This window comes from Rhinoderma darwinii, chromosome 2 (assembly GCF_050947455.1).
Source record: "Rhinoderma darwinii isolate aRhiDar2 chromosome 2, aRhiDar2.hap1, whole genome shotgun sequence".
Classification (NCBI taxonomy): domain Eukaryota; kingdom Metazoa; phylum Chordata; class Amphibia; order Anura; family Rhinodermatidae; genus Rhinoderma; species Rhinoderma darwinii.
The window spans coordinates 26,399,792-26,412,808 of record NC_134688.1 but is presented as its reverse complement, the minus strand read 5'-3'; the positions used below and the strand labels follow the sequence as shown (position 1 = coordinate 26,412,808).

Genomic DNA, 13,017 nt, shown 5'->3' with positions numbered 1-13,017 from the left:
GCTTTAATTTATCCAAGCGATTCTGAGATTGTTTTCTTGTGACACAACTTTAAGTTAGTGGTAAAATTTAGTCGAGACACTCAGTGTTTGTTTGTGGAAAAACACCAACATTTAGAGAAAATGTATAAAAATTAGCATTTTTCTAAATTTGAATTGATCTGTTTGAAGGACAAATAGTAATACCACATAACATAATCACTAGTTCACATTTCCCATATGTCTACTTTATGTTGGCATCATTTTTTAAATGTCCATTTAGCTTTCTAGGACATTACAAGGCTTAGAACTTTAGCAGTAATTTCTCCAATTTGTAAGAAAATTTTCAAAACCTATTCAGTTCTGACGTGGCTTTGAGGGGGCCTATATACTAGAAACCCCCCATAAATCACGCCATTTTAAAAACGGCAAAAGTATTAAACAGCATTTAGAACGTTTCTTAACCCTTTAGGCTTTTCACAAGAATTAAAGCAAAGTAGAGGTGAAATTTACAAATTTTATTGTTTTTTCAGAAATTCCAATTTAATCCATTTTTTTTGTAACACAGAAGGTTTAACCAGAGAAACACAAATAAATTTTATTTCCCAGATTCTGTCGTTTTTTTTTTTTAGGAATATCCCACATGTGGCCCTAGTGCGCTACTGGACTGGAACACAGGCCTCAGAAGCAAAGGAGCACCTAGAGGATTTTTGGGCCTCCTTAATATTAGATTATATTTTATGCACCATGTCAGGTTTGAAGAGGTCTTTGCAGTGTCCAAACATGAGAAACACCCCAAAAAGACACAATTTTGGAAACTACACTCCCCAAGGAATTCATCTTAGGGTATAGTGATCATTTTAACCCCTCAAGTTTTTTGCTGAATTTCTTGGAATTAGGCCATGAAAATCAAATTTTTTTCACACAAAATTAGTTTTAGCTCAGATTTTTTCATTTTCACAAGGAATAAAGGAGAAAAAGTAGCCCAACATTTGTAAAGCAATTTGTCCCAAGTAGGAAAATACCCCATATGTGGTCATATAATGCTGTTTGGACCCACAGCAGGGCTCAAAAGGGATGGAGCGTCATTTGGCTTTTGGAGCTCAAATTTTGCTGGAATGATTTTCCGGTACCATGTCCCATTTGCAGAGCCCCTGAGGTACCAGTAGAGTAGAAACCCCTGAAAAGTGACTCAATTTAGAAAGTAAGCCCCTCAGGGCATTCATCTAGGGGTGTAGTGCGCATTTTGACCCCAAAGATGTTTCATAGATTTTATTAGAATTAGGCAGTGAAAGTGAAAGTTTGATTTTTTTTTCCAATAATATGTCGTTTTTGCACCTAATTTTTCATTTTCACAAGGGGTAATAGGAGAAAAAAACACCACTCAATTTGTTGCTCAATTTCTTCGAGTATGGCAATACCCCCATATGTGGCCCTAAACAGCTGTTTGGGCACACGGCGGGGCTCAGGGAAGGAGCGCTATTTGGCTTTTGGAACACAGATTTTGCTGGAATGGTGTTCAGGCGCCATGTTGCATTTGCAGAGCCCCAGAGGTACCAGAGTACAATGGAAAGCCCCAAGAAGTGACTCCATTTCGGAAGCTACGCCCCTAAGAATTATATTATTTCGCTGGACATATGAAAGGGCTTAGGGGTGAAAGAGCACCATACACATTTGAGGTTTATTTTGGTGATTTTTCAGAGTATCGGCACACCATTTCAGGGCTGTGCGGTAAAATAGTAAAACCCCCGAGTAGTGACCCCCATTTTGGAAACTACATCCCTCAAGGCATTTATTAAGGGGTGTAGTGAGTATTTTGAGCCAAAAGGTGTTTTTTAGAAGGAATTAATGCTCAGATATGCCATTTTAGTGCACAATATGTTGTGTCCAGTTCGTGCCACTGCAGACAAATACCTCATAAATTGTTAAGCGGGTTCTCCCGGGTATGGGAATGACATATATGTGGATGTAAACTGCTGTTTGGGTACACTGTAGAGATCAGACGGGAGGGAGCGCTGTTTCATTTTTGGAGCGCAGATTTTGCTTGGTAGTAGTTCTGTGTGGGTTTTACTGGTATTTCAGTTTATAATGTGAGGGGCACATGTAAGCAGTGCGGAGTACATCAGGGTATATGTAAGCAGTGCGGAGTACATCAGGGTATATGTAAGCTGTGCGGAGTACATCAGGGTATATGTAAACTGCGGAGTACAGGAGTACATCAGGGTATATGTAAGCTGTGCAGACTACATCAGGATATATGTAATCTGTGCGGAGTACATCAGGGTATATGTAATCTGTGCGGAGTACATCAGGGTATATGTAATCTGTGCGGAGTACATCAGGGTATATGTAATCTGTGCGGAGTACATCAGGGTATATGTAATCTTTGCGGAGTACATCAGGGTATATGTAATCTGTGCGGAGTACATCAGGGTATATGTAATCTGTGCGGAGTACATCAGGGTATATGTAATCTGTGCGGAGTACATCAGGGTATATGTAATCTGTGCGGAGTACATCAGGGTATATGTAAGCTGTGCGGAGTACATCAGGGTATATGTAAGCTGGGCGGAGTACATCAGTGTATATGTAAGCTGTGCGGAGTACATCAGGGTATATGTAAGCTGTGCGGTGTACATCAGGGTATATGTAAGCTGTGCGGAGTACATCAGGGTATATGTAAGTTGTGCGGAGTAGATCAGGCTATATGTAAGCTGTGCGGAGTACATCAGGGCATATGTAAGCTGTGCGGAGTACATCAGGGCATATGTAAGCTGTGCGGAGTACATCAGGGTATATGTAATATGTGCGGAGTACATCAGGGTATATGTAAGCTGTGCAGACTACATCAGGATATATGTAATCTGTGCGGAGTACATCAGGGTATATGTAATCTGTGAGGAGTACATCAGGGTATATGTAAGCTGTGCGGAGTACATCAGGGTATATGTAAGCTGTGCGGAGTACATCAGGGTATATGTAATCTGTGCGGAGTACATCAGGGTATATGTAAGCTGTGCGGAGTATATCAGGGTATATGTAAGCTGTGCGGAGTACATCAGGGTATATGTAAGCTGTGCGGAGTACATCAGGGTATATGTAAGCTGTGCGGAGTACATCAGGGTATATGTAAGCAGTGCGGTGTACATCAGGTTATATGTAAGCTGTTCGGAGTACATCAGGGTATATGTAAGCTGGGCGGAGTACATCAGGGTATATGTAAGCTGTGCGGAGTACATCAGGGTATATGTAAGCTGTGCGGAGTACATCAGGTTATATGTAAGCTGGGCGGAGTACATCAGGGTATATGTAATCTGTGAGGAGTACATCAGGGTATATGTAAGCTGTGCGGAGTACATCAGGGTATATGTAAGCTGTGCGGAGTACATCAGGGTTTATGTAAGCTGTTCGGAGTACATCAGGGTATATGTAAGCTGTGAGGAGTACATCAGGGTGTATGTAAGCTGTGAGGAGTACATCAGGGTATATGTAAGCTGTGCGGAGTACATCAGGGTATATGTAAGCTGTGCGGAGTACATCAGGGTATATGTAAGCTGTGCGGAGTACATCAGGGTATATGTAAGCTGTGCGGTGTACATCAGGGTATATGTAAGCTGTGCGGAGTACATCAGGGTATATGTAAGCTGTGCGGAGTACATCAGGGTATATGTAAACTGGGCGGAGTACATCAGGGTATATGTAAGCTGTGCGGAGTACATCAGGGTATATGTAAGCTGTGCGGAGTACATCAGGGTATATGTAATCTGTGTGGAGTACATCAGTGTATATGTAATATGTGAGGAGTACATCAGGGTATATGTAAGCTGTGCGGAGTACATCAGGGTATATGTAATCTGTGAGGAGTACATCAGGGTATATGTAAGCTGTTCGGAGTACATCAGGGTATATGTAAGCTGTGAGGAGTACATCAGGGTATATGTAAGCTGTGCGGAGTACATCAGGGTATATGTAAGCTGTGCGGAGTACATCAGGGTATATGTAAGCTGTGCGGTGTACATCAGGGTATATGTAAGCTGTGCGGAGTACATCAGGGTATATGTAAGCTGTGCGGAGTACATCACGGTATATGTAAGCTGGGCGGAGTACATCAGGGTATATGTAAGCTGTGCGGAGTACATCAGGGTATATGTAAGCTGTGCGGAGTACATCAGGGTATATGTAATCTGTGCGGAGTACATCAGGGTATATGTAAGCTGTGCAGAGTACATCAGGGTATATGTAAGCTGTGCGGAGTACATCAGGGCATATGTAAGCTGTGCGGAGTACATCAGGGCATATGTAAGCTGTGCGGAGTACAGGAGTACATCGGTATATGTAAGCTGTGCAGACTACATCAGGATATATGTAATCTGTGCGGAGTACATCAGGGTATATGTAATCTGTGAGGAGTACATCAAGGTATATGTAAGCTGTGCGGAGTACATCAGGGGATATGTAAGCTGTGCGGAGTACATCAGGGTATATGTAATCTGTGCGGAGTACATCAGGGTATATGTAAGCTGTGCGGAGTACATCAGGGTATATGTAAGCTGTGTGGAGTACATCAGGGTATATGTAAGCTGTGCGGAGTACATCAGGGTATATGTAAGCTGTGCGGAGTACATCAGGGTATATGTAAGCAGTGCGGTGTACATCAGGTTATATGTAAGCTGTTCGGAGTACATCAGGGTATATGTAAGCTGGGCGGAGTACATCAGGGTATATGTAAGCTGGGCGGAGTATATCAGGGTATATGTAAGCTGTGCGGAGTACATCAGGGTATATGTAAGCTGTGCGGAGTACATCAGGTTATATGTAAGCTGGGCGGAGTACATCAGGTTATATGTAAGCTGGGCGGAGTACATCAGGGTATATGTAATCTGTGAGGAGTACATCAGGGTATATGTAAGCTGTGCGGAGTACATCAGGGTATATGTAAGCTGTGCGGAGTACATCAGGGTATATGTAAGCTGTGCGGTGTACATCAGGGTATATGTAAGCTGTGCGGAGTACATCAGGGTATATGTAAGCTGTGCGGAGTACATCAGGGTATATGTAAGCTGGGCGGAGTACATCAGGGTATATGTAAGCTGTGCGGAGTACATCAGGGTATATGTAAGCTGTGCGGAGTACATCAGGGTATATGTAATATGTGAGGAGTACATCAGGGTATATGTAAGCTGTGCGGAGTACATCAGGTTATATGTAAGCTGTTCGGAGTACATCAGGGTATATGTAAGCTGTGAGGAGTACATCAGGGTATATGTAAGCTGTGCGGAGTACATCAGGGTATATGTAAGCTGTGCGGAGTACATCAGGGTATATGTAAGCTGGGCGGAGTACATCAGGATATATGTAAGCTGTGCGGAGTACATCAGGGTATATGTAAGCTGTGCGGAGTACATCAGGGTATATGTAAGCTGTGCGGAGTACATCAGGGTATATGTAATCTGCGCAGAGTACATCAGGGTATATGTAAGCTGTGCGGAGTACATCAGGGTATATGTAAGCTGTGCGGTGTACATCAGGGTATATGTAAGCTGTGCGGAGTACATCAGGGTATATGTAAGCTGTGCGGAGTACATCAGGGTATATGTAAGCTGGGCGGAGTACATCAGGGTATATGTAAGCTGGGCGGAGTACATCAGGGTATATGTAAGCTGTGCGGAGTACATCAGGGTATATGTAATCTGTGTGGAGTACATCAGGGTATATGTAAGCTGTGCAGAGTACATCAGGGTATGATACAAGGGTATAATGGGGTAAATAAATAATCAATTTTCGCACTGATAAATGGTGCCAATCTTACTCCCCTTGTTATGGAATCACTGGTTGTGCAGTTCCCAAAAGGCTGCTGAAGACTGTCGGGATGGTTTTTGCAGCATAGAACCCAGGTTGTTCTAACAGAGTTCAGTGTTAGATAAGGGGTGCAGTGCAGGCTATACCTGAACAGGAACCAGACAGTCAGAGGGTAAACAGAAAGTCCAAGTGGAAATCAGGTACAGCAAAGGTCAAAACCAGCCTGGAGCAGATAATCAAAATCGATAAACAAGAGGTTAACGAGAGACAAGCCTAGCTCAGTTGCCAAGAAGTCCAGAAGTCAAGGGCACAGGGTAAGTGAGAGCTTGATCGCCGCACCTAAGGCCCCATGCACATGACCGTATTTTTTCCCTCCCGTAAATACTGGCGTAAATATGGGTCCTTTGTCACCCGTATTCCACCCCTATTTACGGACCCGTTTTCTCTACTTCTCTTTACATGTAGACAGAGATATTGCACTGCACTAATCGGCAGCCCCTTCTCTCTATCCAGCACTGATAGAGAGAAGAGGCTGCTGATCAGTGCTGGATAGAGAGAAGGGGCAGCCCTTTCGGTCAGAGTTTCCGCAGCGTAACGCAGCGATAGAAAGAAAAAGCATTTCATACGTACCCCGGCCGTTGTCTTGGTGACGCGTCCCTTTTTTGACATCCAGTTCGACCTCCCTGGATGACGCGGCAGTCCATGTGACCGCTGCAGCCTATGATTGGCTGCAGCAGTCACATGGGATAAAACGTTAAACCAGGAGGCCGGACTGGAGGAAGAAGCAGTGAGTTCTGTGTAAGTATGAACTTTTTTTTGAAGACAACATTAGAAATGTATATTGTGAACACCGCGCCACGTATGGTACTCACTGTCCAGCGGTACTCACTGTCCAGGGTGCTGAAAGAGTTACTGCCGATCAGTTCAGCCCCTATGCTCTATCCAGCACTGATTGTTTAACTCTTTCAGCACCCTGGACAGTGAGTACCATGTATAGCAACGCTCCCTTAATTACGGGTGCACACACGTAGCCACCCGTAATTACGAGAGCCCCATAGACTTCTATGGGCCCTACCGTGCCGTAATTACGGCCTGAAATAGGACATGTTCTATATTTTTCAACGGCCCAGGCACCTTCCCGTAAGCAAACGGGAAGGTACCTGTGGCCAATAGAAGTCTATGGGCTCGTAATTACGGCCCGTAATTACGGGCGTTTTTCCGTTCGTGTCTAAGGCCCCATGCACACGACCGTAAAAAACCTCAGTTTTTGCGGACCGCAATAACGAACCCGTTCGTTTCCATTGAACACGGAAACCTTTCCGTATCGCTATGGATGAGTGTCCGTGCCGCAGAACTGTGCCGGGAATTATGGAGCATGTCCGTTCTTGGTCTGCAATTGCGGCACGGACTCCTCCATGGAAGTCTATGGGGGAAGCCAAAATTGCGGATGACTACGGAGGTGCGTCCGCAAATACGGATAGCCATCCGCAAATACAGAAGTGTTGCTAAGCAACACAAAGAGGATTTCCCATTAAGGCCTCATGCACACTTCCATCACCGTTTTCACAGCCGTTTTTCACGGATCCGCGTGTCTGTGATTGGATCAGTGTGTACTCCGTGTACATTTCCGTGTTTCCGTTAGCGAGCGCCGAGCATGGTACTGTCCAGGGTGCTGAAAGAGCATGGTTGTTCAGCGCTAGTCACTCTACAGGGTGCTGAAAGAGTTAAGTGCTGGATAGAATGGGCTGCACTGATCGGCGGTAACTCTTTCAGCACCCTGGACAGTGACTAGTGCTGAACAATGATTACCATGCTTGGCGCTCACAATATACATTTCCAATGAAATAAAAATTAAAAAAATAAGTTCATACTTACCCAGAACTCCTGGGATGACGTTTCATCCCATATCACCGCTGCAGCTAATCACAGGCTGTAGTGGCGGTCACATGGGATAAAAGTCATCCCAGAAGGCCGCACTGGATGACGTCAGAAGGCCGGCCTCCTGGGATGACGCTCCATCCCATGTGACTGCCTCTGCAGCCAATCACAGGCTGCAGCGGCCACATGGACTGCCGCGTCATCCAGGGAGGTCGAACTGGATTTCAAGAGAGGGATGCGTCACCAAGACAATGGCCGAGGTACGTATGAACTGCTTTTTCTTTCTATAGCTGCCCCTTCTCCCTATCCAGAACTGATTGATAGAAGGGGCTGCCGATTAGTGCAGTGCAAATCTCTTCAGCCCGCCCGGCCGTTGCTAGGCAACGGCTCCGTCACACAAGGATGGCACACGGATGCCTTCCGTGTGCCTTCAGTTTTTTTGATTGACCCATTGACTTGCATGGGCCCCACGGTCACGGAATCTCGGACAAACATGCTCTACTTTTGTCGGAACGGAGCAACGGGACCGTCAAAAAAACTGAAGTGTGCATGGCCCCATCTAAATGAATGGGTCAGGGTGCTAGCCGTCAAAAAAACGGCTAGCACCCTGAAGGAAAAAACTGAAGTGGGCATGGGGCCTAACCAGGCCACTTTTTTTTTGTGGATCCGGATGCAAGACGGTTGCACTACGGACCGTATTTGCGGATACCATTCAGCAGAAATGGGTACGTTGCTGATGACTATAAAGCAATACGGAACCGTATTTACGGTCAGTATTTGCGGATACGGTCGTGTGCATGAGGCCTAAGGCCCCATGCACACCAACATGCTTTTGCGGCCGCAATTTCCCCGAAAAACCACGGGAGAATTGCGGCCCCATTTATTCCTATGGGGCCATGCACACGAACGTGGTTTCCACGGTCCGTGCATGGCCCAGGAGCTCTGACCGCAGAAAGAAAGGTCATGTCTTATTACGGCCGTGTTCTGCGGTCCAGGCTCATAGCAAATAATTGCCACGGCCATGTGCACGGCCCGCGATTTGCGGGCGGCTCGCGGGTGTCACTCTGCTGCGGCAGACCCGAAAATCACGGGCGTGCATATGGCTAGGGTCGTGTGCATGAGGCCTAAGAAAGGAGAAAAATTCACAAGCAAAGAAAGAGGGAGGAGGCCAGGTATAAGTACCCCACCCTACCGCTCCCTTTGGATTGCCATATAGGACCAAGCAGGTTCAAGGAAAAGTAGGATATCAATACAAGCAATGCTGGCTTTTCATTAGTAGCTGGCCCCCGTTCTGCCAGGTGAGGTGGTCGACCAAATCCAGCCACAGACTGAATGTCTTACGGAAAGAGCTATGCAAGCTCACGCGGCTGGATGTGGCTGCCTCTCCTGGTGGTATGGTGGTCAGTGGGCCCACGTTCTTCTGGTAGGTGGGGGTTCCCCTTTTATCTTATAAGTAACAATGAGGTTACGTGGGCGAAAATGATAAGTCTCTTCCAGCTACAAAGAGCTAGCTGCATTGCACAGGCTGGAGACAGACGCAGTGTGAAGCAACTGTTGGACGTTATTGTGAGGAAAATTACTCAGGAACTCAATTACCCACAGGGAAGAGCAAGGCAAAGCGAGGGTGTCGAAAACACAAATACAAGGTTACAAGCGTCAGATGGTTTCGATAAAGTGTACAGTGGAAGTTTTCTCTGTACTGTTCTCTAGATTCACTTTTACCCGTATTTAATAGGTTTTTTTTCCAGCGACAGAATACACATAGTGCGCTCGCTATTATAAGTCGCCCATTTTACGAGGACACAAGGACCGGCTTTTTAAAGATAAATGAATACTTTGCTACCTATAATTTTTGACACTTTTCTCACAGAGCAGGAGGTGAGGACTTGTTTGGATTGTCGGAATATTTTGTATCGTCAATGTTTAGGGTTTTTACTGTTCTTTTTAGTAATCTGTGCACGACGCTTTTTGCAGTCTTTTTGAAGATTTGTGATTTTCTGCAAAGCTCAGAGCAAGAATATTTTATCTATGAACCCCTTGTGGTGTGTGTAATATAACGCCACCAATTCTGGCAGCGTGGGACAAACTTCTGTCTTGCTTTCAAATTGATAAAGCAAAAATCGGTGCTAACCCTGGTGGTCACCGTCGATTCAACAAACTTCTTCCCATATGATGGCCATGCAACTACTTTCAAAACAGCAGTTTACATTATTTACCAAAAATTTCATTTTGTGCCTGAAACATCGTTGTAAAGTGACGGCCACTTGGTTTCTCCCTTTTTGTCTATCTTTCTCTCCACTGCCTGTGGTCAAGACTAATCCATCTCTAGCAGCAGAAACGCCGAGACACATTACAGGTAGTGCGGGGGGGGCTTTGAGGTATCATTTGCGCTCCCGGCTATAACATAAAGCCTCTTCATTATCCACTGCCCCATTACTCCTGTCTATGACCACATGTGTATGTTGGCACAATATCAATGATTATTTGCACATTTTGCACCATATTTGATTATTCCATGTCCCGTTTGTGCGGACACCGAGAGGATGGGTTTCTGACCAGCCTGCTTGCCAATAGAGGATAGGAAGTAAGGGAAGTCCATTACTGTATAGTGCTGGCAAGTGTCACATGCCCAATACACGCCCCCCATAATGGCGTGAATGGTGAGAAACCCCGCCAGACAATCGGGCCGCTGCGAGGAGGTAAAAAACAGCCATGAGCGCAAAAAAGTCCTGGAATCCTAGGATGTAAGCAAGCAGAATATGCAATAAATTCACATTTGGCTGAAATAACAGGTACGCTTTAAATAGCAGATAAAGAAAAGGGTTAAGAAAAAAAAAACGAAAACAGAAATTGGCCATCTTAAAAAAATTTGAGAATTGGTGATGGACATCGCCTTGACTGTGGAGAAATATGTGAATATATCTTGGAATTGTTTCCATGTTCTCACATTTGATATAACCTGCCGAACTTAGGGCCAGAATTAAGCCCCCCCTTTCTAGCTATGACTTTGGGTGAAAAGCAGGTTCTGGTTACTGTCTTCGGGCCTATGCCCCGGATACTTCTCAACCATAATGCTTATGCGTGCCACTCCCTCCATTCGAAAGACCCACTTTTGGGCACGTTGTATGATGTTTTTGGAGCTGTACTGTGACTCTTGTACTTGACTTGTATTGACTGTGCACTGGCCTCAACTTTTTTAGCTACCGCTACCTCAGAGATCAGCGCTGGAGGGGCACTTGCCCCCTGTGCTGGGTGGCCTGTGACACCAAAAAGCCACTCTGCCTGGGTAATTAGATACAAGGCTTGGGCAGCAAACTGAATCTTTTGCCCGGGTTAGGAAAAAGTCTTACCAAGTCCCTTGGACTAGAGGACTGGTCTTCTCCACAGAAGAAGGCCATTATACATAGAATGTGATGCAATAAAAAATCCATAACAAAAATTTCAGGTCCAGATCAAGGATGGTCTTCTCGAAGAAATGCACTCATGGAGAGATTTCATTGCATATTGTTTGGGATGGTCTTCTCAAAGAGATGGACTCATGGAGAGATTTCACTGCATATTGTTTGGGATGGTCTTCTCGAAGAGATGGACTCATGGAGAGATTTCACTGCATATTGTTTGGGATGGTCTTCTCGAAGAGATGGACTCATGGAGAGATTTCACTGCATATTGTTTGGGTTCTTTATTATGTTACCATACATTAGGTGCCTTTATTTGGTAAGATCGTCATAATATAATCATCTTCGACATTTTTTTTTCTAGGCGGACTTTGTGCTGCTCGGTGGAGATCTGTTCCATGACAACAAACCCTCCAGGAAAACCCTACATACGTGTATGGAGTTGCTAAGGAAGTATTGTATGGGAGATCGGCCGGTCCAGTTTGAGGTTCTCAGTGATCAGTCTGTGAACTTTAGTTATAGCAAGTAAGTGCCTGATCAATAATTCTCATAGGATTTCTCAAAGAAATCAGATTAATGCCACTGACTGAGACGGAGATTGACCTGTCATATCTGTCGCCAAGCTACTGTTTCCCCACAGATTACTGCTTATTTTTGGGGATCCTTCTTAGGCCTTATTTACACAAGCGTGGCGCATCTCGGACGTGAAAAACTGCAGTTTTTCACGTCCGACGTGCTTCTGTGCTCTGCGGGACGCGATGTCTCGCGTCCCCCATAGATGAGTCTATGGAGGGATGCGTGAAGCGTGAAAAAAATAGGACATGTCCTATTTTCTCACAGACCCTTCACACGGTCCGTTGAAACAACGGCTGTGTGAATGGCCACATTGAATTACAAAGGTCCGTGGGATGGCCGTTGTTTCAACGGCCGTCACACGGACGTTTAACACGCTCGTGTGAATAAGGCCTAACAAAAAGGGATTGTCAAAGTCGGATAACCCTTTTAATCGTTGTAATAAACCGTTCTGCAACTTTGTTTCAATTCTTCACCGTTATCAAAATCTCTGCTCGCTGTCAGTGAATGGAAACATTCTTGTTTACATTTAGAAATGATGCGACTATGAGATCCGCCATGCTAACACACCGATTATACCACAGAAACGACTATTTAATCTGCTAATAGTGACAATTACTTAATTGTTAGCATGGAGATCACCTGTAGAGAGTACATTGTCTTTATCTCGCAGTTTCCATTTAGCAGATATTAGATGTAATTAGTATGTACAGGTTATTGCGTGATATGACAATGGTGTATGTGGGTGCTATGATACCGCTGCTCAGCATGTAATATTAAAGTGTGGGTTGGGGCCAACTCTTGCTAATGTAGTCATAATCATGAGTAATTGTTATACATATTGTTATACATTTACATTTTAATATGTTTCTTTTAGAGAAAGTCCCTACCTCAAAATCCATAATATAATCTTATGTGAAGCTTTATAAAAGTCTGATAGGAAATCCTACATTTGCTGAGTTTGATAAAGTTTAAAGTGTAACTAAACTTTTTAAAAACTTCTGAGATGTCAGTAGTTGTGATCGGTGGGTGTCCGAGCACTGAGACCCTCACCGATCGCTAAAACGAAGTGGCAGAAGCGCTCAGGTGAGCGCTGTGCCGCTTCATTTCTAAACCACTTTCCTGGGAAAGCCGAGGTAATGGTATACGGTCCCATAGACTTTCTATTGAGCCTGTACACCAACTGCTCGGCTTTCCCAGAAAAGCCAATGGGAAACCAATTGGCCCAGCTCTCACCCGAGCGCTTCTGCCGCTCTGTATTAGTGATCGGTGGAGGTCTCAGTGCTCGAACCCCCACCGATTAAAACTTCTGACATGTCACTATGACATGTCAGAAGTTTTTTGAAAGTTTAGTTACACTTTAACTAATGTAAAGAGTTATCACAGAAACCCT

At 44.8% G+C, this 13,017-nt stretch overlaps 1 protein-coding gene across 3 annotated transcripts in view; it reads left to right on the top strand.

The window, feature by feature from the left end:
- MRE11 (MRE11 double strand break repair nuclease) overlaps positions 1-13,017 on the top strand; it is a 297,684-nt gene that overhangs the window by 39,274 nt on the left and 245,393 nt on the right. For all 3 annotated transcript variants that reach the window (XR_012881284.1, XM_075851486.1, XM_075851485.1), the window contains one exon: positions 11,416-11,576. Coding sequence is in view for 2 of the 3 variants with exons in the window: in XM_075851486.1 (XP_075707601.1) it covers positions 11,416-11,576 (161 nt within the window). In the remaining variant the exon portion in view is untranslated. The remainder of the gene's footprint in view (positions 1-11,415; positions 11,577-13,017) is intronic.